The following is a 27,682-nucleotide window of genomic DNA, read 5'->3' on the forward strand; positions in this document are numbered from 1 at the left end:
AGCGGGTTGCGGCACAGCCCTTCCGATGGCGATTAGCATCTATACAGATGGACAGGCACAAAACAGCATCTCCCTGGCCTGCCAGGCTCCCATCATCCCCCCATCTCCACGTCTGGGAATTAATCTGACTTAGGCAAATAGTCAGATTTCATTTCATTTATGTAGTTTCGGTGACTGGGGAGGGCTGCGGTCCGACTGGTGTTCGTTTGGTTCAAGTAATTGGACAAACTAGTCAATGTTCAATAGGTGTAAAGAGCTGGCTGGGAGAGCCGTGGTCAAGAAAACGAGATGCCAAGGCAGAGCAAACCTTTTAGAGTAATTGTGTAGGGCCTCTTACTGAGGTAGAGAAGACATCGTGAGATCTTTGGACCAGAAAGGGCCCGTATTACCTACATCGAATGATCCAGGAGATAGTGATGCTCCCTTGTGAATGGCTGTAATATAAAGCTAGATACTTTTCAGTCTTTGAATTATCATATAGGCTTTAATGGAATATCACATTCCTGTTTATAAAATGCTACATCATGCCTTTAAAAACAGAATAGAAAATTCTTGGCTCTAAAGAACAAATTCACAAAGGAACCAGTGGTATGTGTCTGGTGAGTTATGGGTATGACACCTCTCGGGGGGAATAAATGTGTTATTTTTCTGTATAAACATACCACACCGATCTCTTTGGTCCTTCATATATTAAACTGAGCTGTCATGCTAAATTTGATCAGTGTTCATAAGGTGATACTTTTCAAGCTGCTTTTGAAAGCTGGTTTTGTTCAAGCTCGTTCAAGTAATCCTGTCACATACGGGCGGGACGAGCCGATGTCATGAGCATTTGAGGGAACGTTGTAGCTACGTGGCGGAGGCAAATCGATGGTAGGGAAGGGGGGTGATAGATAAACCCAATACATTTTTCTTCCCTCGCGCTGTGATGGGGTTAACCTTGTGCTAAGGTTATCCAGTCCCTATCGATAATTGGAGAAAATTATCAAGCCGTGCTGTGCTTTCTTTTTTTACTTGGTTAGTATCCAGTCCTGTCACCTCGTTTACCCTTAGCAGGTCTGAAACCCTCTCACCACGCTTCTGCTCGCCCACGGGGCAGGTCAGTGGGTATCGTGTAATAGCCGAACAGGAGAGGGGAAGGCGCCTTTCTGAAGCCAAACCAAAGTGATGTTGGACTGGGCAGACCTTTGCAAGTGCCGACTGCCCTCTGAGAGACGGAGGGCTTCGCTGCTGCGCCTTGGCCTGAGTCTCCAGGGCTTCGGTCTCCGCTGTCGGCGGCTTCACTCCGCTCCCTTTGCGCGTGTGCTGGAGCTGAGCTCTCGGGTTGTGCGGCTGGGGACGGGTTTGGGGATGAGGACAGGCAGCCCGTCCCATCCTCCCAGCACCAGGGAAGGAGAGGTACCCACCACCAGCTTGTCTTCCGTCAGCAGGGTGACTAAACGTGTGCTTTAAGGGCGCTCGGAGGGTCGCGCTGGGAGGTCCGGTCTCAGAAGATTTCAAGAGGGGGACGTTGTCTCACTGGGCTAGTTTAATTTCTTTGAGTGTCAAAGTAGCAAACATTCAAATTGCCATGATTGATCTAGGCTTGCAGAAGGCCTTTGAGAAGATCCTGAAGGAAAGGCTACTGTGGAAGCTGGGTTGTTACAAAGCGAGAAGCAAAGGACCGTTATCGGCAAACTGTAGCTAAAGAAAGGAAAGCAAAGAGTTGGGTTATTTTCCTCATGGTCTGTTCGCGACGTGGCAGTGGTTTAAGGGCAGCTGAAGTCTCGAGTCCTCTGTGCGGAGTTGGTCAATGTGAAAGACAGGAGGGCAGGCAGCAGCAGTTACACATGGTCAAAGGGCACCTGTGGTAGCTGGAACTGGAGAGAGAAAGAAACCATAGAGAAACCTCGTCAGGCTGAGAGAACAGGGACCGAGAGTCAGTTTAGACAAACGTGGAGCAATGCCCGTTAAACCAAAACACGCAGGTGCCTGTAGACCTCGCAGGGCTCTAAAGTACCTGGGCCAAGTCAAGACAAGAGCTGGTGTTACTCGAGATGGTTTGATGCAGACCTTCACTCATGTCTGCCGCTGCAGGCTGGGAACAGCTACGGATGATGTGAGTGAGGAATCGGGTGGTGAATAATATGGAGAGGATGAAGGTGCTTTGGTATAAATCAGTGGTGCCGCTCCTGAGGGCTGTGCAGTATGGGTCAGCCGCTTCCTAAAGAAAGTGTTGCAGAAGCCTAAGATGTGCAACGGGATAGCAGAAAAAATGGCAGTGTGGGATCAGGCATCTGGGAGAAGTCTTGTAGGAAGAAAGACTGGGAAGATAGGAGTTGAAAAAGGAGGTAAAAGGGGAAGGAACTTAATTTTATAAAGGAATGGGTGATATTGGCGGTTTGTAGAGAAGTCTCTTTCTCACAGATTCGCAAGAACCAAGTGGAATCAAAAGGTGAGAAATTAAAACCTTGTGGAAGGAATATTTTCACCTGACAAGCTAAGAAATTTACTGCTATGGGCAAGAACTTGAGAATACTCAGAAGGGACTTGAGGTTGAGGTACATTACCTCAATCAAGCCCGTGCCGTGTTATCACAATTCTAGAAAATCTTGGAAGAAAATCTCGGGCTTTTGGGTATAAGCCAATCTTACCAGAGATCAGCATGAGATGTCATGGGTTGGACAGGTTGTTTTACAAATGCTGGCTGCAAGGTTTTTACACCTGTTTTGGAAAAATCTTGGGCTGGCTGCAGTCAGCGGTAGGACGCATGGACCTGATTTAATAAGGCGTTGTCTGTGTTTCTGTGAAACTAGGTGTGGTTTACAAATACTGTGATTACAAGACCTGGATTTCTTTAATGAAAATGCAAAATTGAAACAGGAAGCTAAAGCTCTTTGCTCTCAAACCCGTTATTATTAAAGAATATCCCCCAATGACTTTGTCAGCGTTACTTCCCATGTGGGAGGTTTGCCAGCCCGTTTGAGAAAAGTCCGCTTCAGTAGGCGCTCCGGTGCTGGTAGCTGGCTACTGAATACTTCAGAGTTGCATAGTTAGTGGTGTAATTTATTGCTTCCTAACTGGAAGCCAAGAGATTTTTCCTGTTGGAAATAAACCTTTGGTTGTGCGTGTGTGTGTACAGGTGTGCGTTGAAGCAGGATTGAGTTGTCATGGTGTTGCTTTCTCCTAGGGTCTGTTAGGATGTTACAATTGCATGCTTCTATTTCCTATTAAGTAAAATGCGATGATTTCTGAGAGAGAGGGGTGTTTGGATGTTCTGTACTTCACTTTCCTCTAGAAAGCTTTATCTCATTCCTTTTTACTAAGTAAAGAGGTGCTTTTAAAAAAAAAATCAAACATCAAGTGCTTTCAATATTATACTCACAGTGTACAGGATATAGGAGTTACATTTATGGCGTATGTTCTGTTTAACAGCTGGATGAAATAAATTGTTTCATGTGAAATATTGGAGGACTCTGCATTCTCAAATCAAGGCCAGAAGCAGCTCAATGACTGAAGAATTGTCAACATCTTGTGCAATTCCACTAAGTGCTTCTTTTCATTGATCTGCAACTTTAATGTTGATAATTAAATCCATTTCAACGCAGAAGATAAAACATTTTTAACAGGAGGTAGCAAAATCTTTTGTCCTGAATGATTTTCTTCTCTGTTTTGTAATTAAGTACAAAGTGTGTCACAAGTCTTGCTGTTCAGTTGTACTACATACCTGCTTACTGTGGAATAATTGGTATCAGCAGATGACAGAGCTGCTAGTAACCGTGCTTTCGAATGCATGTTTTTAATTTGCATAACCAAATACTTTGTTGGTGTCCTTGGAAATTAGGATGAAAGATGGCTGTGTGCTAAAAATGAAAAATTGTTTTTAGCAAATTATGTGTATCCAGTACAACAGATGAATTGCTCTGGGGCCTTTATGATACGTGTTGGCTGGTGTACCCAACAACCTCCTCCATCCTTTGCAGTAATAGTTTCTGTCATCTGCCTTTATTTATCCAAATGTTTCATTGACCAATGTCTAATCAATATGAAATGTACAATCAGGTCTTAAATCTGATTAATTATTTCAAGCCTTGTAAAATGCCTGTTGAAGTACACCTCCCAGGGCCAGTGGTCAGCGGGGTATATGTTTTCTGCATTCCATTGACTTCAGAGAAGTTATGACGGTCTGTATTGGTTGTGACAGTTTGTACCAACTGCCCACTTATCCATGTTAAAACTGAAGAAAATAGTTTTATATTTTTTGAAAGATCTAATTTTTTATCTTGCATTAAGAAGTTTGCAGAAAATTTTAGTTAGGCAGAGGTAATATTGTCAAGAAAAGAGTTTAACTTATCAAAGTAGTAAAAGAAAATTAATGCTATTTTTAAATTAAATAGTGCTATCAAAGATTTCCTTGGTAGGCTGAATGCTAAATCCCAAAGATTATGCTGCAGAACACTGAAAACTCCTATAATTTTCCTACTTGTGCAATAAGGACTTTGAGCTTAATCCAAAACCCTCTCAAGAGAATGGAAAATTCAGCGTTGAATCTGAATTGCTCTCTTAAGATGCCTGCTTACTCCCAAGCCAGACATAGAGAGGCTGAATCCTAATGTGGACGGAAGGAGGAGTGACAGGGTATTATATAGTCTTGTTTCCGAATCAAACTCGGTTGTTCCAGACCTGGATATGGAAAAGTTGGATGATTTTGTGTTTAGAAAAAGGGTTTGGCCACTGTAAGTTGACAGCATCATGCAGGACGTTGTCTAAGGAGATCTGATTCCCCAGGTACCATCAGGTCAGGTCAGAGATGCCCAGTTCACAGGTCCTTGGCTGCCACTCGGGACCTGGCCAGGTTGGTGGTGCCCCAGCTCTCGTCATGAAACGCCCTGTGCTGGCACTTAGCATCTCCTGTGGTCTTTGGTGCCGACAACACTTGACCGGGCAAAACTAGAGCGGTCATTATTGATGAATCTCTGGGAATTTCAAATTTGGTGAATTTCAACTGGGCCTTTTTGTCAGCAGACGAATAGTTGGACTTCGTCTTGTGGCTGTGATGTTCTTAATTGGCCACTTCGGGCCATCCTCTAGCTCTTTTGGATCACTCAAATGGTACAAAGGAGCCAGAACACAGTGTTTAGGTCAAATTTTACTGGTTTGCACATTAGGAAGAGAAGCAACAGCATTTCAGCTGAACGCCGCGTATAACCTGTGTTCATTATAAAAATCATGTCTTTTAATGGAAGTGTTTGCATGCACTGTGTATTTCTCTTCTAACGATGTGTATACATATAACGGGTATGGGTATAAATACAAATGCATATGTATTACACGTAACATACATGTATACAAACACATGGGAGTGCATGTGTATAGGTGTATGTTCATAGAATGTATATAAAATATACTGTAAACTCCCAGCTACAGAGTCTCTCTAGTTCACATGCAGTCATTTGGTTTACTTGCAGGTCTTCCCAGTGTGGCCTTGTCTGCTCCTCTGGTGGTGTTGAGCCAACCAAGTAATAGTCACGTAGACACAGCAAACCGCTCACTGCACTTGTGTTACTTGGAGGGGACTGAGTCCTGCATCTTGAGAGACCCCCAGATTGTGTGTGTTAAGTGAAAAATAGAGGAATTTGGGATTTAAGACACATCAAAGGGCAAAGACAGGAAAGGAAGATAATGGAAGTTGCATGTCCTGTGTGGGCCAAGCTTAGCCGATGTTTCTCCTCAGTCCTCAAAGAGCATCGAATTATGGCTTTATTCCTTTTTCGGTAAAAAGACTGACTGCTGCTGGATGCAATATCAACCCAGCGGAAAAAGGGAAGCCTGTGTCAGCACAGAAGTTACACCACAGTTACTGCTCTTCTGAATGTCGATGCAGTAATTTTACTTTATCCAAAACAGAGTACGGAGACTGCCATCAAATAAAGTTGGCTTGCTTGCTTCTTTAGCTGTTGGATGGAAATGAATTCCTACAATGCATAAACTCAGAAGGTTGTGTAGTTGGGCGGTCTGTATCACAGTGACACGGAGGATTTTTTTCCCCTTAGTGTTTACACCGAGCTAGTCAGTCAACATTCGGAAATAATGTGATGTGCAAAGACGTACTGGTAGAAAAAGAGTAATCTTGTAGGTATGACCTTGAAGTACTGTTGATGAAGACGGGAGCCCTCCTCACAAAACATGTAATTGGTAGCGTTCATCGCTGATGTGGGATTTCAACTCCTTAAATAGATACAGCGGGATGAAGAATTATGATTTATGTATCATAATTATCAGCCACGCAGGGATGCATGTACCAGGCATGCCGGGGTTAGAGAGACTCCTGGACACCTGATGCCGGTTTGGGGTATAGCGTAGGTGCGATGGTGTAAGACAGAGAGAGGGAGAAACTGTGCACACGTTCAGTGTTTGACATTTGGAATAACGTTACCGTACTAAATACAGCATCTTTTACGCTGCGAACGAACAGGAGTGGTACTTAAGGGGCTGTGTAATGAAGATGTAAGCAGCAGCAAAAAATACCCAGGAGGCACTAGGATTCGTAGCCCTTTTCTCCAGGGGAGGAGGAGCGACTGCGTGAGGAACAAACTCCCCAGCAGAGAGCTGTGCTGAATAAATGTAACAGACACGAGAGACCCAAAAAACACCAAATGAAAAGATTTAATGAATGCACTGAGTGCAAGGTGTTCCCCATAGCTTTGGAAGTATCACCTCTGCAGGATTTTCAGACCACCTACTGTGTATTCATCTTGTAGGGAGTTTCTAATGACAAGGTTAAGCCCTCAAAGCCCTAATTATTATGCCTTTCTGTCAAAAAACCAAAATGCCGTAACTCTTACACCTGTAAGGACTAGGAACATAGGTCCGCCTATTCCTAAACAAACTGTTGCTCGTTTCGTTCCTCCTTGGGGACCTGTCTTAACACATGTGGTGATCACACTCTAACTTCTGATAATGTTTGATCAAACAGGATTGATCCAAAGAATTAATGCAAATGGATTCTCCTTTATTTATAACCTGCAATTTAATTTCAATGAGATAGACCTTGGGCATACAGCAGAGTAATTATTTTTATTCCTCTGGAGTCCCACTATTGCCCCCATAGTCTTCTGATCCAAATTCGTGGAGGACCCTCTGTGCCTGTTACAGATCGCATGCTCCAGAAGTGATTAAAGTACATCCTCATCAAATAAGTCCGTTTACTTTTTTCCCCCTCTTTCTCTCTCTCTCTTTCGCCTTCTCCTCTTTACCTCCCTTTTGCCCCCAAAAGGTTTTTTCCCCATCTCCTGTCCACAAACTACTAAAACAACCTGAACGCCACTTTTCCAGGCTGCTCGCCATTGCTCAGGGCCTGTAAAACACGCAGGAATAGGGGGCCTGACAGGTTTTACTGGGATCTCTGCATAAAATTAAACCCAAGTGATGGTTCGTGTTGGACACGTTTCTGCCGGGCCGTCTCTGGCAGCTCTAGTGATGCAGCGGTTGGCAAACACGGTTGCGTGTGCCCGGGCTGTGGGCTGGCAGAGAACACTCCCCATCATCTCTATTTGCACTCCTTTACTTCAGGGTTTGAACAATGTCGCTGTCAACAATTTTCTCTGAATGCGTATTATTTTATTATGCATTTATTCATCTTACTCTTTAAAATTGGTAGAAGAACAAGTAAAGTTTTCCTGTTCTAAGATTATTTAGAACCCTGCGTGCTTTTTTAGTTATAAACTTGTCCCAAGCCTCTTTAAATCTTGCGTGTTTCCCTTACGCTTCGTTTCCATGATTGCCAAAGGTGTAAGTCCAGCTTTTCAGAGTTGCTGTGCGATCCTGCCCTAAATGGTGCTCCTCCCTCCCGCGCCTGCCTGGCTGCCGGCGTTGCCTTTTCCAGTCTGGGGTCAGCAGCATTCCCCCAGTTTGTTCAGAGAGGTGCCGTGCATCAAATATTCATTGGCAGCAGTTTTGGGGAGTGATTCCAACGGGAAATTGCTGTAGAGCCCCAGTGAGCAAAACTCCACTGTAGGAAATGTTAAAATTATAATAATATTCATTATTATTAAAGAGCTGAAAACAAAACCAAGTCATTCCATGACCAGCCCAACCAAAAAAGCCTGGGTTCCTACTAATACGTGTTTTAAGGTTTAGACCTCGTGTAATGAGGCACAGAGCTCACATTGCATTTGTTCCGTCAGTGGGTCAGATGATAGAGTAACAATAATAGAAAATAGTAGTGCTAAACAAGGTCTGTCTTCTCTACAGGTGGTTTGTTTTGAGGAGGGTTGTCGGAGAAAGAAGGCGAGAGGCAGATGCGCACACTCGCGTTCAGAGTGTGTTGTCTGACTCTCATGTCTTTAAGGAAAACATATTCAGGACTAATCACGCTGCCTTCTCAACTTCTTTGGCCATTCTTCTGAGAAGTAATGTCCAAAATTAATGTCACCGAAAGAAAAATCGATGCAAAAATACATTCTTTCCCTTAACCTTTTTGTTCTGTTCATTTGGCAGCCCAGGCAATAGAGATGTTACAGTAAACATAAAATAGTAATTAGGGATAAAGGGATGTGCCTAGCAAACAAGCAGTTCTCCAAGCAGAGAACGCAGCGGAGCCTGGCTTGCTGCGGAGCTCGCCCCCTCACACTGTGGCAATTTGTGCTTACGTGGTTCAGTAGATAATTCCTGTGGTTTTTATGTGATCATTTAGGGACTGATTTTGCCAAATAGGCCTACAGATGATACTACCTACACTCACAAATTTATCAGCACTGTTTTGTGGCCCCAAATCTTGGAGTCATGCGATTATTGTCCAAATCTAATTTTTCTTAAAAATTGATGAAACGCTAGCATGGTTGCACGGGAAAGTTGGGAAATGCATCCCCAGGAGGCAAGTGTGGAGAACGCGGTGTATATTGTGCTACAGAGACAGAACGAAGCAAAGCACAACCAACCCCTCCTGGTATTTTCCCTAAGGCAGAGGTGGTGATTTTTGGGGAGGTCTGACTGAAGGTTTTTAGAGCACTTGAACCACTGTACTCAGCTCATCTTTTGTGTACTTGCTTTTTTATACGTTAATGAAGACACCAGAAATTTTCTCGTCGTGATAAAGTAGGCAAAGAAGTATTAGGAGAAGGACTTGAGGGTTAGGGACGCTGCTGGAAATGACTTTGGGTTTGATTCGGTTTCACGTTGGCACGGTCCCTGAGGAAAACAGAATGTAACTGCCCGAAGTGCGACTCCGGCGGAGCAGTTAGTTTGGTTTTGCCCGTTTTGTCGCACACTTAACTGTTTTATCTCTTTCTCTTGTTGTTGCAGATAAAGAGTTAGGAGTCAGTACGCTAGCTGAAAATGACGACCCTGGTGCTAGGGGCCCAGCTGTCCCGAAAATATCAGGATTAGAGAGGAGCCAAGAGAAGAGCCAGGACAGCAGTAAAGACCCAGTACTTGAGCCTGTGGTGCCTAAAGACCCTTGTCCTCAGGTGACGCCGCCTTTGGCCCAGCCCCAGTTGGAGCCGCAGCCTGAGGCGCCCTGCCCCAGCCCCGCGCTCGCCCCGCGGCCGGAGGCTCCTGCCCAGCCGCCCCCGCCGCAAGCCGCGCAGCTGCCACCAGCCCCAGAAGAAGCCGCCCGCCCGCCCGCGCCGCAGCCGCCCGTCCAGCACCCGCCCCGGCCGCAGTCGCCGGTGCAGCCGGCCCATCCAAACCTCCCTGCGGTGCAGCCCCATCCGGCCTCTCAGAGCCTCTCGCAGCCACTCTCTGCCTATAACAGCAGCAGTTTAAGCCTCAACAGCTTAAGGTAGGCGAACAGAAGCGCGTGCGCGCTGGAGCCCCGTGTCTTTGCAGACTTGCTGCCTGGTGGTGATGCTTTGCAGTGCCTGGAGGAAGTGGAGATGAATTAGCTGAAGGAGAGAAGTGACAGCACATCCCGTCCCGTCGCTGGGAAATAAAGGGGACTTCGTGCATTTAACCTTAGTTCCTTCCCTGAACTGAGCCAGGATCACTTTATCTCTGATCTGGTGTTCCCATAAATGCTAGGTGTTCTCGAGCGCTGAGTTAATTTGCTTTTACTTTTCCTGCCTGTCGTTGTGTACTCAGGTGTTTGGAGGGAATTTTATGCAGTTTAGACCAGGAGAAGAAAATCCCAATTCTTGCAGGCTGGGCTGCTCTCTGAAGGCTAACTTCTGTTACCTTCCCATCCCTGTAAACATCTTCTGCTTCTCCCAACTACTGACATGCCCTAGAACAAGGAGTATGTTACAGCTGCTGTTGGCCCTGCTGACAGCCTAGCACAAACGGGCTTGCACCAATGACTTCAAAGCTTGATTTTTTCCTGCGCTGCTGACACCTTGCAGTCTTCAGTGTTTTTCTCTTCACCTGGCCACAGTGAGATAAACCTCATCTTTCACAGGGGATAACAAAGATGAACAGAGAGATTAAACAAGACGTTCACAGGAACCCATGCTGTCTCTGTGAGTCAGGGACCTCAGGTTTCCCCTACTCTAAGCTCATGCTGTCTGCACTAGGCCATCTTCCCCCAGATCTGAGCTTCCAGCAGACAGATGGTATCCTTCAAGACCTGGTAAACCAGCTTCATGGTTTGACTAATGACTGGGAGGTGTTTAAGACTTCGGTTTATTTTTAACCAAAGTGGTATTGCCTGTCTTTAAAAGTCACTGCAATAGAAGCATGTCGTTACTTGAAATAATGACAAGTAGAATGAAGCACTACGTGAATATGTTTTAAATACTCATTAGCAGGAAATGAAACCTGAAAAATTGCAACCAGTGTAATTGCAAATATTTATTTTGCTGACTCGTCTTATCTCTGTATACATAAAGAGAGGCATTAACTGTACAATAAGCATATATCTTTTGTTGCCTTCTCAACTTCGTTTCATATTTTCTGCAGTCTTTCATCTTACTAAGTCATAGCAAAAAAAATTAAACTTTTATTAATGCGGTGATCACTGATTTTGAGCTTCATTTGCCTGAAAACATGAATCAGAAGCAGTGATGTAGAAAGGACCTGGTAATTAAGTAATGAATGCACAGGGCTGATTACTCCTTTGTGTGTCATTCCTGCGTTGTTGGAGGGCAGAACATCAACCTCTTACAGAGAGGGAGACTATGTCTCAGGTTTTGGTGGGAGGGACCACAGGAAGTAAAAGGTACCAGAAAAGGTACAGCAGATGGTTGGAGAAAGGAGTATCACGGTGGTAGAGCTAGAAAAGTAAAATAGTAACTTGCAATTGTAATCTACAACTTACATTAGTAATGTGTTTAACGTGAGCCGTGCATAGCTTGGTGGGGTTGTGTATGTGTACGTTTGGAGCTTTTCTCTCTTCCATGCAACGCCTAATTGCTTTTCTTTTCATTAACAGCAGCAGCAGAAGCAGCACTCCTGCCAAGACTCAGGCCCCTCCTCCACACATATCTCACCACCCCTCAGCCTCACCATTCCCCCTCTCTTTACCCAGCCACAGCCCGCTGCATACCTTCACGCCCACCCTCCAGCCCCCCGCACACCCCCATCACCCCAATATGTTTGCCCCTCCTACGGCTTTGCCTCCTCCACCTCCATTGACGTCAGGGACGCTGCAGGTTCCAGGACACCCAGCTGGTAGTACGTACTCAGGTAAGAGACAGTCGGGTCGGGGCCCGAGCGCGTCTAGTGCAGCGTAGGTAGCCAGTTCCCCAGTTTTAGTCAGAAGAACTCTTTTTGGTCCATTTGATGACGGTTGTTGGTTGGGTAAAGGCTGTGCTCATCGCTGAATGATTTGGAGTGATACCAAAGCCAGAAAACACCTAAACAAAACGACTTTTCTGCGGCCCTGGGAATGAACATTTTTGGAAGGCTGTGCTTTTTCCATGTCTGTTTTTTTCTCCCCATGGTAAAACCACACGGGAGTTCATAATGTGCCCACAGAGAATCTGTGACCCCGTAGCGAACGTCTTTGCTGCAGCTGTGGTGTGTGCTCAGCGTTGCTTCCCTGGCTAGAGGGAAGGTCTGCGGTGGCTGCGCGCACAGCGGTCCTGAGCTCGTGTACGTGCAAGGTTGTGTGGGCAGGGGGTGGGGTGTAGAGATTTTTATCAGTGTAGAAAATTGTGCTCTTTTATACTTCGACTGTGGGGAGATGCAACATGTCTGTTCCTCCCAGGTCACTGAGAGGGAACCGGGGGAAGAAAATGGAGGATTATCAGTGTTTGAGTAACACCGTTTTGCGTCCATGCAGCAGGGTGCTCTTGCTAGCAGCAGCCACTCGATGTTTACTCACTCCAGGTTACCCGTTCCTCCTCACCTGTTTAGGACTATGTCCACGTCCATACAAATTTATGGAGAACCCTCAGGTTAATGCCCAGAGGAATGCTGTAGTGAAGACAAGCTTGGTGAGAGGGGGGAAATGGAGCCTTTCTTCTGTCTCTCAGGCCTTTGGGGAAGATCTGAGGGAGCTTTCTTGCCCTGTACAGTGTTGTGATTTACCACCAGGAATCTTTAAATACAGCGTTGCTACCACAACCAGCAAAGAGTAAGTGGCACAAGATCTGGAAAAGTCCCTGAGCTCACAGGGGTTTGTTTTGCTGTTTGTATTTCAGAACAAGATCTTCTCCGTCAGGAGCTAAACACGCGATTTTTGGCCTCGCAGAGCGCAGATCGCGGGGCCTCCCTGGGCCCGCCGCCGTACCTGAGGACCGAGTTCCACCAGCACCAGCACCAGCACCAGCACACACACCAACACACACACCAGCACACCTTCACGCCTTTCCCTCACGCCATCCCACCCACTGCCATCATGCCAACGCCAGCACCGCCCATGGTGCGTACCCCAGGCAGAAATGTGAGGATAAGTAGAGCACAACTCTATTCTTTATTAAAAAAATTTCAGAATTTGCCAGGTTGCGGGGCAGGAGTACCGCTGCCCAGGTGTGGTTGGGTAGGAGAGGAAGGACTGTGCCCTCCTCGCGATTGTCACGTGTGCAGCAGGTTCAGGTGGCAGCGCAGGGGCTGAGGGACGAGGCTGCTGGCTGAAGGAGCGCTCGTGCTTGGGACTTCCCAGGGCTTGGAGTGGTGCACTCTGGTGCCTCCTCCTTTCTCCTGTCTCGTAAAGACCTTGTTTTACTCTGAAGAAAGAAAAATCCCGAACAGTTTCACTGGAAACTAATTTTCTGCATATTTTTTCCTCTCTGTTGGTTGCCAAATAATAGAGAAGTGGTCTTCTATTTTACCAACAGAAGTAAAGCAAGGAAATATAAAGTAACTAGTTTGTGCTTTGATCCCTTTGCAGTTTGACAAATACCCTACAAAAGTTGACCCCTTCTACCGTCACAGTGTGAGTTTTATTACTCTGTTTAAAACTGACTTAACTGCTTTTCTGTGGTGGGTTGGGATCACCACTCAGTCAATGGCACAATGTCGAATCTCTCCCTAATCATCCCTCCAGGATTTACCATTATCGTTCTTGGTTGCTTTGGCTTTTGAAGGCTTGCATTCACGGTGCTTGTTTCTGATAAAGATGCAGTATCAGCTTTTCCAATCAAAAGATCTCTTGCTTATACACCATTTGAAGACAGGTTTGATGTGAAAAAGATGAGACAGAAGAGCTGACTGTTACATGAAGCAGGAGAGAGCAGTAATTTCATCACTGTGTTTCAGTTGTGCCACAAACCCTTAGACTGATATTTTTCTAAAGAAACTTGAAATGAAATGACAAACTATCATACAGATCCTTCAGGGATAGCTAATCTAATAGTTTTCCTAATATATCATATTTTGGTTTATAAAATCTGAAAACTTGTCTTATTCTTCAGATTTCAAAGGCACATCTGATCCTCTGGGCTTGTTATGTTTTGAAAGCTCTGTTTGATGACAGCAACATGAATCCAGCTATGCACTTGATGTGTTTATCTAAGAGCTACCAAAAATGTTATTGAGATGAACTAATTTTTAGTATTCCAGTTAATTGTAAAGCTTCTGCTCTTAAGAGTTTGAATCTACTGATTCATTTGCTGCTGAAATACGGGTTGCATTTCCTTCATCATATTGGCCAAGGCAGGTATCTGGTTGAATACGACAAGAATTTCTAAATCCAGTAGTGATATTTTGATGAGAGAAGGAGTACTGCATCAGCACTCAGAAATTTGCAAAGCATTTGGCTGTATGTGTTGGTTTTGCTTAGAAGTGGAACTGGGCAAAAAAAACTGGTTAATACGATAGTGTGATGCTTTTGCCGTACTGATTAAACACAGTTCCTGCTAACAACTCATGCCTGTAGTACATGTGAATAGTCCGATTAATTTCTGACTCCTCATTTGGGTAACTTTAACTGTATGAGTGTGTTTGCAGGATCAGAGCTCTAGGAGTCTTAGGCAAACATTTAAACCTATGATAATCACTTTTACTCAAGAGCCTAATGCTGCTCATTTGCATCATTGTTTGCAAAATTGCACTCTTACTTGCTGAGCTTTACATGGATTCAAAAGATGTATTATCATCAATGTGGCATGTTGATTCAAGCAAGAACACAGAACTGGGAAATAGGTAAATGAATTTTAGACAAACACAGCACAGAAGTCAACATGTAATATAGGAAACATTGCAAAAGTCTCCAACTGTATGCTTTTCAAATTCAGTGACACAATCTCCTATAAATCTGGCAGTACCTGAATTGTAAAGGTCATGGTATTACCCCGTTTAGAGTAAGGCAGGGCTTCACGTCGTTCTCTGTTAGCCAGCGAGCCGTGCTATTGAACGTGGCAGAGCTCCACCCGCAGAGGTCTGGGCCATTGTGCCTCCCCTGCCTTTCCTTCAGGAAAGGTTTGTCCTTGTGAAGCGGTTGCAAAATCATCACTGTTGTGTCTGTTGGATATTTAGCAAGCTAATACCAGAAGATCAACATGATGGCTACAAATCACATTGGATTAACAGTCTGTCTTAAACTACAGCAAGGCCATACTAGCCAGGGTATTCCAGTAATCTCTTCTACTATGACTGTAGATTATATAGGTAACAGAGGAACTGCTTGCATCAGTTTCCTGAGCAGCTGTGGTATCAAAAAGCATACTTTTTCTGGCATAAGTGCATACCCGATAGGGCTTTTCCTGTTGTGGAAATACTGTGAAACGGTGGCACTTCCATAGACCTTTTCCTAGTGACAAGGGTTTCCACTATAAGAATTTCCACACCAAGAATTCAGATATCTTAAAAAAAGCTGGCAACGTTTTTAAAGCTTGTAAGTGAACTTTGCAGGGGAACAAGGTCTGCTTGAGAGTTAAAATCAATCTACTTTAGAATAGGGAACACAGCTCACAAAAAAGTTCATGTAAAGATTTAAAACAGTTTTCTTTCTTGGCATCTTTGATGTTACAATCATTTCTTTTTTGGGAGGGCCTTGCTGTAGCACAGTGAGGCATTACTTTTACCTACGGTTAACGCTGGGTCTAGTTTAATGTTGCATTGCACCTGGCCCCAGGAAAGCTGTGGGTACTACATTGTTCCTTGAAGAAAGCTAGAAGGGGAAAATGTTGCTCAAAAGAGAGGGAGAAAAAGGAAACACTGACTATGAAAGATGTATTTTGAAAGCTGGAGGAATTTAACTGATACAAAGAGATCCTGGAGATACAATATTTATTAATAACTGACCTTGAGGAAAGGTCACATTTAATTATCTTACCAGTTGTTATAAAACTCTAAGGAAAGCATTCCTTATTATTAGTCATAGCCAATAGAATATTAAGTATTGCGTCTCTTTTCATCATTTGGAATTAGTCCATTACACACAGAATTAAATGCAGAAGACACTGGAGGATTTAAAACGCATTTTACTCATTAAAAGTTATTGTAAATGAGGACATGTGTCTCTTAATGATTTCTCAAATGCCTACAGTTCAGTATCAACTAATCTAAAAATGCTTTCTGCATCATTGAATGGAGCAGGTCCAAATTAAATAGAATTAAAAACAACAATAGAAATGTGTTATGAAAGGAGACTTGATACCATGCTTTTAAACCAAGAAAATATTTGATACCTCTAAAATACTGAAATACTTTCTCAGCTTTCAGTAAACATAATATGAATAAATGACCTTGCAAGATAAGCTGGTGGAAGGAAAAACGATTAAGAAAAGCACATACATATGCCTGGCATGAACAAATTCATTAAAACTTTGCGATACTGATTTACTCTGGGATGTGATTTTCTCAGTGTTTGCCCACTCCACATGTCCAGTCTTTTACTTTGCCCAGTCCTGCTTCTGTTCAACTGGCCATTAACTCATTTATTTTCATCTTAAAAGTAGCATACAGTAGATTAGATTGATTTTTGATCAGCTGTGTTCAGAGGTGAATTTGTATCAGCCAGATAACCCCTTTAGGTTTTTGGGTGGCAATACCAGCAGAGTTAGCAGCCATCCCCTCTTAGATCCTGAGATTTCACGGTGAGAACATATTTGTAGTGTGATTCTTTGAACCCCCGGCTCCTACCAGAAAGAGTTTTGTGTGTAATCTCAGCGTTTTCCGTGGAATTGGGCAGTTATCTGTGTTACAGCATGAGTAAAAGATTCACAGCCGGACCACAGAGACAAGATAAGATTTGGATGTTATGGTTTACTTGCTTGTTTCCCATGTGTTTGTCTGCATTAGAACAGAACAGCTTTTTTTTTTTTTTTTTTTTTTTTAATTCTTTTAGAACAGATACGTTGGGATCAGTGAGGTCAGTGGAGATGCGTACTTTTTTATGCTTAGTGGTCTGTCTTTATAAAAGCAGTACCCTAAATTTTGGGGGGGGTTCTTCCTCAACATTTTGTTCAAATAATAATTTTTAACAAATCAGATTGTCTCTCTGCTAATACTAGACGTGGCAGGATATCCTCTCAGACAGACTAATGAAGTAAGAATTGTGCGTATTTTCCTCATTTCCTACAGATACTGTTAAAATCCTAACGTACTAATGGAGTTTTAATGATACAATATCCTAGAACTCGTAAGGGTTTTTCCCACTTAAACAGTAGATTTCTGAGTCTTATTTGGCTCAGTATTCTGCCTTTCCTCTTGAAATGGCTTGCAAGCTGAAACCATTTAAAATCTCTATCCGATAAGTTAAAAAAAAAAAATCTCTTACGCTATGGCCTAATCCAGGGGACAGGTTGCTGGCTTTATGATTTTGGAACTGCTTTTAAGCTCTAAACGTCATGACATTTGTGAACATTTCATTGACTGCTTTAACTAACATTGTTGCAACGAGATCACTTCTTCAATGCTTCTCAGTTTTCTCCATGTACCATTTCCCTAATATGATGCAGGAATGCTTTCGCTATCTCGTTCAGCTTCCTGTCTTCATTTTGACGTGCGCTTGTATTTATGTTCTTCTATCTTTTTGTTACAGCTGTTTCACTCCTATCCTCCAGCTGTATCAGGTATTCCTCCCATGATTCCTCCAACTGGCCCATTTGGCTCGCTACAAGGAGCATTTCAACCCAAGGTAGGAAAGGAATTATTTGTGTATCTGTTACTACTCAAATACACAGGTGTTGTGAGCCAGGTTAGGTTTAGGTTTAGAACATGGTTCAGATTCTGGAGCAATTGAGATCTGAGTTACAGCCTAATTCCATGGAGGACAATTGGCTTTTTCCGAATTTACTACAAAGAGAAGTTATTTCTCATTAGCTTCAGATATATCTACATACATTTAAAAAAATATATATATATATAAATAATGGCCTAGTTAACTTTAGAAGCAATATAATTAGTTCTCGGAGAGTACGCATTTATGTAAGGTCATGTAATAATCAAGATTTTAAGAACCCGTGATCATTATTGTTTACTCATTTCCATAATTATCTCCCAGCTCCACCACAATGCAATACACTGATTCAGTTCTCTCATTTGTGATAGCTAGGATAGATAAATGTGATGAGTTTGGGGGTTTTTTCCTTTTGTTTTCATGAAGTTACTCTTGATTTGTAAGTGGGAGGAAATCATATTCTCTAGTCTGTAGTCTCTGCAACTAAAGACTGAAATCAGGACCGAAATTTGCAGAGAAGACACCTTCTTTCTTAAACTGTAATGACTGAATATGTAAATTGCAGTTCATTAGTGGAATTCTTCGTATGTATGGTAATCAGACTGTTAACAACCCTGTTACTTAATTGTTAGTTATACTGTAGCTGATTTCTATTTTTCTTCATTTTAACGTAGGAAGATGCTCTGTCTAAATGTAGCTGTTGTTTTTTTTTTTTCCCACAAAGATGCATTTTGTTATATTAGCTGAATATTTACATTCAAATCATGGGAAAAGCTGTAATTTTTTTCAACTGGGTGTTGCCTTTTCCAGATAACCGTATGGTAACAGTTCATTGTGGGTGGAGTTCAGATCCTTATACAGTGACTAAAGAGGTTACTGATGCTTTGTGCATTGACAGTCAGGTTAGCAGTTTTAGCCAGTTGCAGTGCATTATTGATAAGCAGCAGAGCGTAAGCTTGGTCCTCCGAATACTACTTTAGATGCCGTATCATAAGTATGTTGCTTCTCAGGTTTTTGATTGTGGAAAGATTTTCCATTGTAAACAGTCACTGTTCCCTCATGTGTTTTGGATTTAAGTAATGGGAAGTTGGTGGACAATGGAAGTTTGAAAATTGAGATGATAATACATATATTACTAAGTGATTATAGTGGTTATCCTTTCCTCTTTAAAAAGTTTATCTTCGTTGCTTAGGCAATGTTAATGATAAAGAAGTATTATTTTTCACTTTCTGTTGCGTTTATGCATTTTGTTAGTCGTTAACGCTGTCTCTCCTTGTGGTATTTCTAGACTTCCAATCCTATTGATGTTGCAGCCAGACCTGGAACTGTCCCACATACCCTTCTACAGAAAGATCCACGGGTCTGTAGAAAATGTTGTCTTTTTCTCAAGTAAAGCTATTTCTCCTGAAAACCTTTAATGCTAGAGCTACCATCTTCAGTGTGTCCAAATCAACATCCTAACACTGAAGCTTAGTCTGAACTAAACTAGAGAAGTTGTATGAGAACAATTTAAATCCTGATCCTTACTTCTTTTCATTATTAGCAAAAGCAAACAGATACTATATGCAATGGAAGAGCTCTTTCCTTTCTAGTGGCAGGCATCCCTACAAGCCCAGGGGTAAAGGCATAAAAGTCCAATTCACCGTAGAAATGTACAAACCTCTTCAAGATTTATGTTTATGCTCTGTAATTGTTTTTAATGTGGGTAATGGCAGTTATTCCCTTGGTTACTGCATCATTGATTGCACCAGTGAAATACGGATGCACTTTATTGATCACTTGGCGCCTCCGGATTTTTGAGTTCTAGCGTATGTGAATAGCATTTATTGTCTCAGCAGTTTGTCTTTTAGCCTTTTTCTGTTCTTTCCAAATGCCCATGGGTTATTTGCATGTTTGGATTAATATACATTGTTTGCAATGAGGAACATCATGCAGTCATATTTTTAGCAGAACTCTCTGACAAAAGCAATGGGGAGCTCTCCTTGAAAATCCATGTATGGTATGGTTCAACTTTGAAGTACAGCAGAGTTATTTTCTTTGGGTTATCCCAAGTTCCAGTACTTTGGTTTGCTCTGAATTGGTGCTGTAATTGAGCTTTATTCCAAAAGGAACCACGTGTTTTCGCTTCTGTTTATTCCATCTAATTGAAAAGATAACTGGAGCCTCCCATCATTAAGTCTTTTAGCTTTATTCTCCCTTTCAATTTGTAGTGTAGTTTCGATTATTTCAGGATGATGTATTGTGCCATCACTGCATCACTCTTAGACCTATAAATCTCCTGTAGTATTGCATTTCAAAAAAGAAAATCCAAAACAAATGAGAAATACCCAATAAATTGATTTTTTTTCCAGCATTAATTAATGAAATGTGAGCAAAAAAGGAGAATAAGAAAATAATCTACCTCAAAAAAATAGGCCAACAAAAAGTAATAATGAGAAAATTGGTTTTTTATACAGCCGCATTTACCAACATCTGTTGCAATGTGAGAAACATTTAAGGCAAAGCCACTTTGTGACAGAGAACATCAGGCAAGCAGGTAGTCGGTAATGGCTATTTGAATGTACAAGTCAAGGACCTAATGCCATAGCCGTTGAACGGACACAGTCACTGGTTTGCAGGGGCATGTCTGAAACACCATTGCAGCCCGTTCCGACCCCATTTGTGGGATCAAGCCTGTGAAAAAGTGGCCCTCTCCGCTATCCAGTCTCCTTGCGAAGCCGAGCAGCTTTGAAAGATGAGAACAGAAGTTTGCCCAAAGGATAGATCTGTGTTTTTCTTCAGAGTAGTTAACCAGCCATTTTTATAGCATTAAATCAACAAATTAATGATGATGCCAGAGGACAGAGCGCTCTGTGTGAGGCTTGTTTAGTTGCTTGTCAACACTTAGGTAGAACAGCCATGGGGGGAGGGAGACCGGCTCGAATACGGAGGCTAAGGACTAATTATTATCCAAAAGGGCTTCATTTGAAAGTAAAATTACACATTTTAATTTCATCTCTTAATGAAGCAATACAAATTTGTTAATTAGAGCAATTGTTTGAGTGACAGGCATGTAACCAAGCTGTCATTTCTTCTTCACAGTTGACAGATCCGTTCAGGCCCATGTTGAGGGTAAGAAATCTTCTTGTGATACAGTTTGTCAAGCTTGTCTCAGTCCCCACCGGGTTCAAGCAGCAGACTAATTATAAAGCAGTGCCATGTTACATCTTGGTATTTTACACCGAGTTTGCTGAGCAGCATGGTCAGTCCTTCTTTGTATGCATCTTGTGGTCACTCGAGGAAAATACACGGTTTCCAAGTTGGAAGTTTTCTGTTCTTCTCATGCAACCCCCTAGCAGGAATACTAGAGGTTAAATATTGATAATGCTTCTATCACACTGGCTTACAAGGTTTCCGGAGCCAAATCCTACAGACCTATCCTGGCAGTGATCCCTTGTCATTTCACTGCAGACCGAATGCTTTTGCTTTTTATTATTTACTGTGTGTTTTCAGTGTTATGCAGTATGGTACCTTTTACCCAAGTATATTCTGTCAAATATAGACAGAAAATCCACTTCAAACACAAAATATTTTATAAATAAGGATCAAAAGATCCAGTCTTTCAGTGATCCAAAAGGTTTTTTTGTTAATTTTTCAGTGTGTTCAAGAAGATCTATATTTTGATTCTACTGACCAAGTGAACTCGTTAAATCACTAGCACAGCCAGTTGCTGTGAATAAGCAAAAGGCTTGAGTTTAGGGGAGTATGTGTGAGAGGGTTGGGGTTTTTTTGTGTTTTTTAATTGTTGGTTGATATACACCTCGAAGTAGAAGGCAGGCCCTATGCCATAGTTTGTGAAACATGTAAGTTACCAGTAGCTTGAGAAGCTTCTTGAATTCCTGTGATTATTTTTAAATCTGCAGGAATCGTTAGTTGTGTAGTTAACTATAGACCCCTAAGTAACAAAACTGGAGAAAGTATATCCTGAACGAGTCTTTTCCAGACAAGATTTCCAGGTGTCCTGGAAATGGAGTACAAAATCAACAGGAAAACCCAAATAGTACTCTCTGGTTCTTTCCTCCCTCTCTCCTCCCCATGACTTAAAAGCACGGTGACAGGAAATGCAAAGAGCTTTCCCAGAGTGAATTGACTGACCTCCGATTTTTTCAGTATATTGATGAGCCAAAGTTTTGGAGGTACAGACCAGCAATTACATGAGGGAGTCAGATGCATTTTGAAAACCAGAGTGATCTTTTAAAGTGCTTTCATTTTCATCTTTTGGTGGAAAAGCTAGTCTTAGAATAGCTGCACTTTTGGAAATGAACTCAATGTACAGTTGTGCAGCAACCCAGCTATGCAGAGCAGCTGCTAACTGGGAGACAGTTTCATTGATTTCAGCAGCACAAGCTGCATTCTCAGCCAGTGACATCAGAAGATAGCAAGAGTGCGTAAAACCCAAGCATGGATTTATTTGGAGAGGAGAGTGACCAGAAGCATTCCTGGATATCCAGATAAGCTTCTTAGCAAGGGGCAAATTGTTTGCATATCTAGTTTCCCAAGAGGACGGAAGGGGAAGGCACTGAAGGGAGACCCTTTGCTTTCAGGCATCTTGGCTTGGGGAATCCCTTAGACCGAAACAGAACGGGCTAAGAGTTGACAAGAGTTGCTATAACTAGAATAAAGCATCACAGGTTTTTGGAAGTTACTGATCCATGTCGTATCCCTTTGTTTTTTCCAGAAACCTGGAAAGTGGTGTGCTATGCACGTTCACATCGCCTGGCAGATATACCATCACCAACAGAAAGTCAAGGTCAGTCTTTTGGGCACACCTGCATTTCAGATGAATTGCACAACGCAAACCTGCGAGAGGAAGAGTTTGCTTCTTGCTGTTAGCAGTTCTATGCCATGGCTAATGCTTTGTTAAAGTAACCATATGTAGCATTATAGTATAACCTGCCATAGTGATGGCATATTGGAATTAAAAACCTAAAGATAGAGTCTCAAAGGAATGTCTGTGATGCCGCGGAGCAAGGACACCAGATCTTAGGCGATAACAACCAGTTTGTAGCTAGGAAGAGCTAAATGGGTGTGCCTGTGAGCTACAACATTGCTTTTATTTATGGCTGAGGACACAAACATACCAAGATTCATTTTTTTTAAGTCTGGAGAAGCTATAGGCACGTGTATCCCATTCCTCATATTAATGTTCACGGACAGCAGAGGGCACGGGAAGATCTCTCCTGTCCCTACGATGCTTTATCCAATATGGCTGCAGAGCTCCCATCAGTCTTTTTTCACAGCCCGTCTTACCTGCAGGTGTCTGGGCTGGTCAGGCAGACGCAGCCTCGCAGATGTGGTGTTACCCAGACGCTGTCTCATTGCACTGAGAGTAAAGGGGTGGAAATCTTTTCTTCATTATCCATGCTTTGAGACTTCAAGGGTAAGGGCCATGGCCAGTTTAGGCTCTCCTGAAACAGATATCGGAGAAGAACAAATAATTTATTCATTTAATAGTCAGAGTGTTTCCATTCTTACTTTAACTGTATTTTCATTGCACATGGACTCTGTGAAGAAGGTTTCTTTCCCTTTATAATATTTTCACTGTACTTGTCACTGAAAAATTCTGTGTTTTCACAGTTTTTCAGTAAGTCAGGAAAGGTTGGTGTTCTTTACTGTTCATACTTGTACTTCAGGAGTCAATAGCTTGTGTTAGAAAGTAAAATTAATAAGGAGTCCATAGCACTTTGCAGTCTGTGTATGCAATTGAATTGCATAAGGTAGTGCTATAAGAATATGAAGATGTTGAACAGCTACTAAAACCTGCAGCTAATAGAGTTTAAAAATAACCCTTTTAAACAAGGTTGACAGGTTAATTTGCTGCAGTAGACATATCTCTCTTCTCTGCTTCCTTATGTTTCCCCTGCTAGTGATCTTCATTCATCTTCCCATTATCAAAAAAGACAAGATTATGGACCTAGCGAGTTATATGTCCTTTTTTTTATTTTATTGAAAAGGTATTTTCTCGAAATGAAATTATTATTCCCATGCTATCTATGTCCTCTGAATCTTCCTTGATTTGATATTCAGATAGAGGTCATACTGGTGTATTTATAACTCATAGTAAATGCCATTTTCATGCAGCCATTTCTTTTACCTAATACTTTTCTACCTTGCGTGTTAAAAAACAGGAATAAAGTCCAGAAGTACAGGAAAGGATGTAACTTGACTTTTAGAGGCTGTGCGTGATGATAATTTGAAGAATAATTGAGAAATGTATTTTACTATCTCAGTTCAGTCAAAAAATTAGGTATGGTCTACAGTCATTAAGGCGAGTTGGTTTATGTCCCCATGGGCTGTCAGACTCCCACACGGGAATGAAGTCCCCCCTCTGCATGCGATCATGAAGTGTGCAATCTCTGACTGAAGGCTCATACAGAATGATTTCTCCTTCTAGCCCAAGGCGGTGAAGGTGCCTTTTCTCCTGCACAAGCTGAAGACACTGCCTGACCGTAGAGCAGGGAATAAAATATATTTACTCAGAGATTTCAGGTTTGCATGCAGTGCCACCAGACTGCTTGCAAAGTATGGAAGAATTGCTAACTGTCTGGCCCACTAGTAATTGCTTGCAGAGGGCAACAGCAGACACTGAAGAAGCAGGCAAGATAGGAAACTTCAAAACACAACCTTCCTGACCCCAGGAAAAATCACATGCAGCTGTGGATGCTGTTTGCCTGCCTATACCTCTGCACCAAGACACAGTTCAGACCTGTGTGACCTGTCTGCCCACCCAGGGAATTCCTCAGATGAAGCCAGGGTTGCATACCAGCTCTGGGCACAAATCAATTTTACACTCCTCCTTAGATTGACCAGTGCGTTTCTGGTCTGGATTCAAGAGAGAATTTATGCTTTGTGATTGTCCCCCTCTCTTTTAGGAAAGGCCTTATGGCCCAGTCTAACATGCCGTGAAATTAGTGCAGACATTCATGTCGATTTTCGTGGGCTCTGAGTTAAGGTGTCACACATTTGCTGGACTTCAAATACATTCATAGGATTATCAGCAAGAGGGGTGCTCTCCTGAACAGCGACTGGGGATAAAATAAATGTGATCAGTTTTCTTTGGTACCCTTTTAAGGTAAACGAACACATTCAAAAATCTTTTAACACATCAATGATATTCCTGTTCCTCTTCAGATTTTTTTCAGGAGATTTTTTCATTATTAGAACAGCACCGTTCGTATGGCTGCAATTAAAGTTTCAGCCAGCTTTTGCTATTCTAAGTAATGCCTGTCAGAGGTTTATGACTTGATTGTTAAAAAGAAGAATAAAAAGAGTTCACAATATAAAAATCTGGCACGCAGGCTTCAACTGAGGCATTTGTATTTTCTGAAGTTTTTTTAATTATTAAAGCACTACAGCGTTACTTCCTTAAAAGACATGACCTTAACTTGGCCATCTTTTCTATTTCAATATTCTTGCGGGCCATTATCTCAAAGCATTGATAAAGCCTTTTTTTTTTGTCTGCCTTTTTTTTTTTGTTCTCATAGCAACATAGACATGTTACTAGCACTTGAAAACCAGCTACTAGGCATGCACATTAACTTGGTCATAACTTTTTAATATGCATATTTATATCATTGTAATAGTCAGTACTCTGAGCTGGCACAGTATTAAATACTGATTAATAAAGCATAACATGCTCCAGAATTACTGTTCACATATACTGGTTCAGTGTTGCATGTTTGTAAATCCTTTGAGCTGACGTGCACAATTAATGAACAATCTGTGTTTAGGGAGTTCTGGCAGCACAAGTAATTGGGAATTTGGTTTTCCTCTTCATTCTATAAAACTATTGAAGTAGGGACCACTGAAACTAGTGCATGGCACAAAGAAGAGCCCATAGCCCATCCTTCATTCACTTATCATTTACAATACAGCTACCTCAGCAAATTTACCTTAAAAAAGAAAGTCTGCTGGTTCTGACACCATATAAATAAAGACAGCGACATACAGTGCTTTGAATCTGGAGTGCAAGCAGTCAAAATGGGACTTCAGTTCTTTAGGCTCAAATACGCTTCATCCGTAATTTGATTCATTTTAGCCCCTGGCTTGCTCAGTTGCAGTCTGAGAGGCGCTGAAAGATATACTGCGTCGAGTGTTTCTTGATTGCGGCTTCACCTTTAAAATCAATGGTTCAGGTGTCCATTGACTTGTCTCTGCCCTAGCTGTCTGGCAAGGGATTCCTGCAGCGGGAAGAGGGTCAGCTGGCAGCTGTGCCTGTTGCAGTTGATGCTTTCACCCGGCTTTTAACATGCCTGCCCACCTGGGATCAGGTCCAAACTCACATTTCTCTTCGGCTTTGCTTTTATTATTTTAAGACAGACCTATTCTTACAGCTAAGCAAGTGTCTGAGGCCTCTTCAAAGATTTTTATGTTTGTTCTTTAAGTCAGGTCTGTGCTGAAATGCTTTGGTCCAGAGGGATGGATGTGAGCGTATGTGAAAACCCTGTTAAAATTTGCGGGAAATGTGCATTGGGAGCCTGAGATTTTCTCTCTCTGCCTTAGATCCTCCCTCCAGGAAAATAGCTGTGCACCTATGCTTGGGGTCCCAAAAACTAATACACTTGTTAAAACATCAGTTAGTGTGAATAAATTGCTATACCCACATAATTCTGAAGATGCCTTTTATGGCTATCTTTTAGGACAGTCTCTTCCAAATCCTGTTTTTACATTTCAGAAACAGATGCAGTCTGATCCGCATAAGCTGGACTTTGGCCTGAAACCTGAATTTCTGAGCAGGCCACCAGGCCCCAGCCTTTTTGGAGCCATCCACCACCCCCATGACCTGGCCCGGCCCTCAACTCTCTTCTCCACAGCCAGTGAGTACTGAGAAGTGAAATCTCCTTCTTGTGGCGTGCTCATTAAAGTGCTAATCCTTGCCATATTAAAAGGGAATTTCCCATGTGCTTTGGCTTATGAACTCTCTGCATGCAAGACACACCAGGAGTTATTAGTCTATTTGATAAATACTTTAAAATTATTCTATAAGCTTTTAAAAAAGCCCAACCTGCTGAAATGCCATACAGGTAGTAAATGGAGGAACATTTTTTCACACAGTGATGTCCGATGCATCATGGAGATGACAGGTTGGAAATATGCTGTATTTTACATGCTCTGTTTTTTTCCGTACTGAAACATTCCCCCCCCACCCCATATACTCTAACTGGGAATTTCTGTTTAGAGAAGCAGCTGTTATTTGCATAGGATCCTGACCTGAGAGCCCCTGCATGGTGTACAGCAATCTCTGCTCACGTGAGCCACCATTTAAGAAATGATAGCCAAGCCCAGAGCAGAGTTAGTCCCTTTCTGAGCTTTTGCTAGGAATTCACGCCTTTTGCTTTGTTTTGGCAGGTGGGGGTCATCCAGCCGGCACCCCTTTCGGCCCACCACCTCACCACAGCAACTTTCTCAACCCAGCTGCTCACTTAGGTGAGTTCTCGCCGCAACTAACCGATGGTGAATACAACTCAGAAGTAACACACATTGACCATTGAGAGCATTAAAGGTTGCCCATGTGGAGACTCTGAGTATCCTGCCTACTGAACCTTTACAGATTGCGCATTTTAGCCATTTAATTTTAGTCATTACCCAAGTAGCAGTTCTAAATACACATAACAGTATCACTGACAGCATTTTTTGAAATACTTCTGAAAACAGTGTGGATGTTAGAGGAGTGACAGGGCTGGTTAGGTTTCACTGTATGACTACAGTTTATAACCAGTCAAAAAAAATGCCTTAAGATTAAGCCTTCGGTTCATAGAGGTGTTTCTTTTCCTAACTCCTACTTAGGTGTCTGCTTTTCCATTTAAATGAGTGGGAAATATATCCTTAAAATCTTGTGATCTGACCTCAAATTTGTCTGTTAGTGAAAATTAGTGAATACGCATTTAAAAATGGAACCACCCAAGTTACCAAATGTTGTTATTTCCCTTCTAACTTACTGATATTGTAAGAAGGTGGTCTGCTGCCTACGGGAGCATCTGAGATCAAGACTCTAAATTGGTGTTTTATTTTACATAGGCAAGGATTTGGGGGCGTCACCAAATTGGTACAGCAGACTCATGATGTAGGTTCATCATTCTGCACTTAGCTGCCTATAGAAAATGCTAGGTTTGGTCTCCCTGTTCTCTGTGCTGGTATTTATCAGAATTAATTTCATCAAAATCATTA

At 42.4% G+C, this 27,682-nt stretch overlaps 1 protein-coding gene across 1 annotated transcript in view; it reads left to right on the plus strand.

The window, feature by feature from the left end:
* Nucleotides 1-27,682, plus strand: part of AUTS2 (activator of transcription and developmental regulator AUTS2) — a 794,656-nt gene that overhangs the window by 757,017 nt on the left and 9,957 nt on the right. The window contains exons 7-16 of the mRNA XM_075169017.1: nucleotides 9,280-9,757; nucleotides 11,342-11,595; nucleotides 12,555-12,796; nucleotides 13,244-13,288; nucleotides 17,339-17,434; nucleotides 18,765-18,836; nucleotides 20,558-20,587; nucleotides 22,194-22,265; nucleotides 26,190-26,331; nucleotides 26,864-26,941. Coding sequence (XP_075025118.1) covers nucleotides 9,280-9,757; nucleotides 11,342-11,595; nucleotides 12,555-12,796; nucleotides 13,244-13,288; nucleotides 17,339-17,434; nucleotides 18,765-18,836; nucleotides 20,558-20,587; nucleotides 22,194-22,265; nucleotides 26,190-26,331; nucleotides 26,864-26,941 — 1,509 coding nt within the window. The remainder of the gene's footprint in view (nucleotides 1-9,279; nucleotides 9,758-11,341; nucleotides 11,596-12,554; nucleotides 12,797-13,243; nucleotides 13,289-17,338; nucleotides 17,435-18,764; nucleotides 18,837-20,557; nucleotides 20,588-22,193; nucleotides 22,266-26,189; nucleotides 26,332-26,863; nucleotides 26,942-27,682) is intronic.

This window comes from Calonectris borealis, chromosome 19, assembly GCF_964195595.1.
Source record: "Calonectris borealis chromosome 19, bCalBor7.hap1.2, whole genome shotgun sequence".
Lineage (NCBI taxonomy): Eukaryota > Metazoa > Chordata > Aves > Procellariiformes > Procellariidae > Calonectris > Calonectris borealis.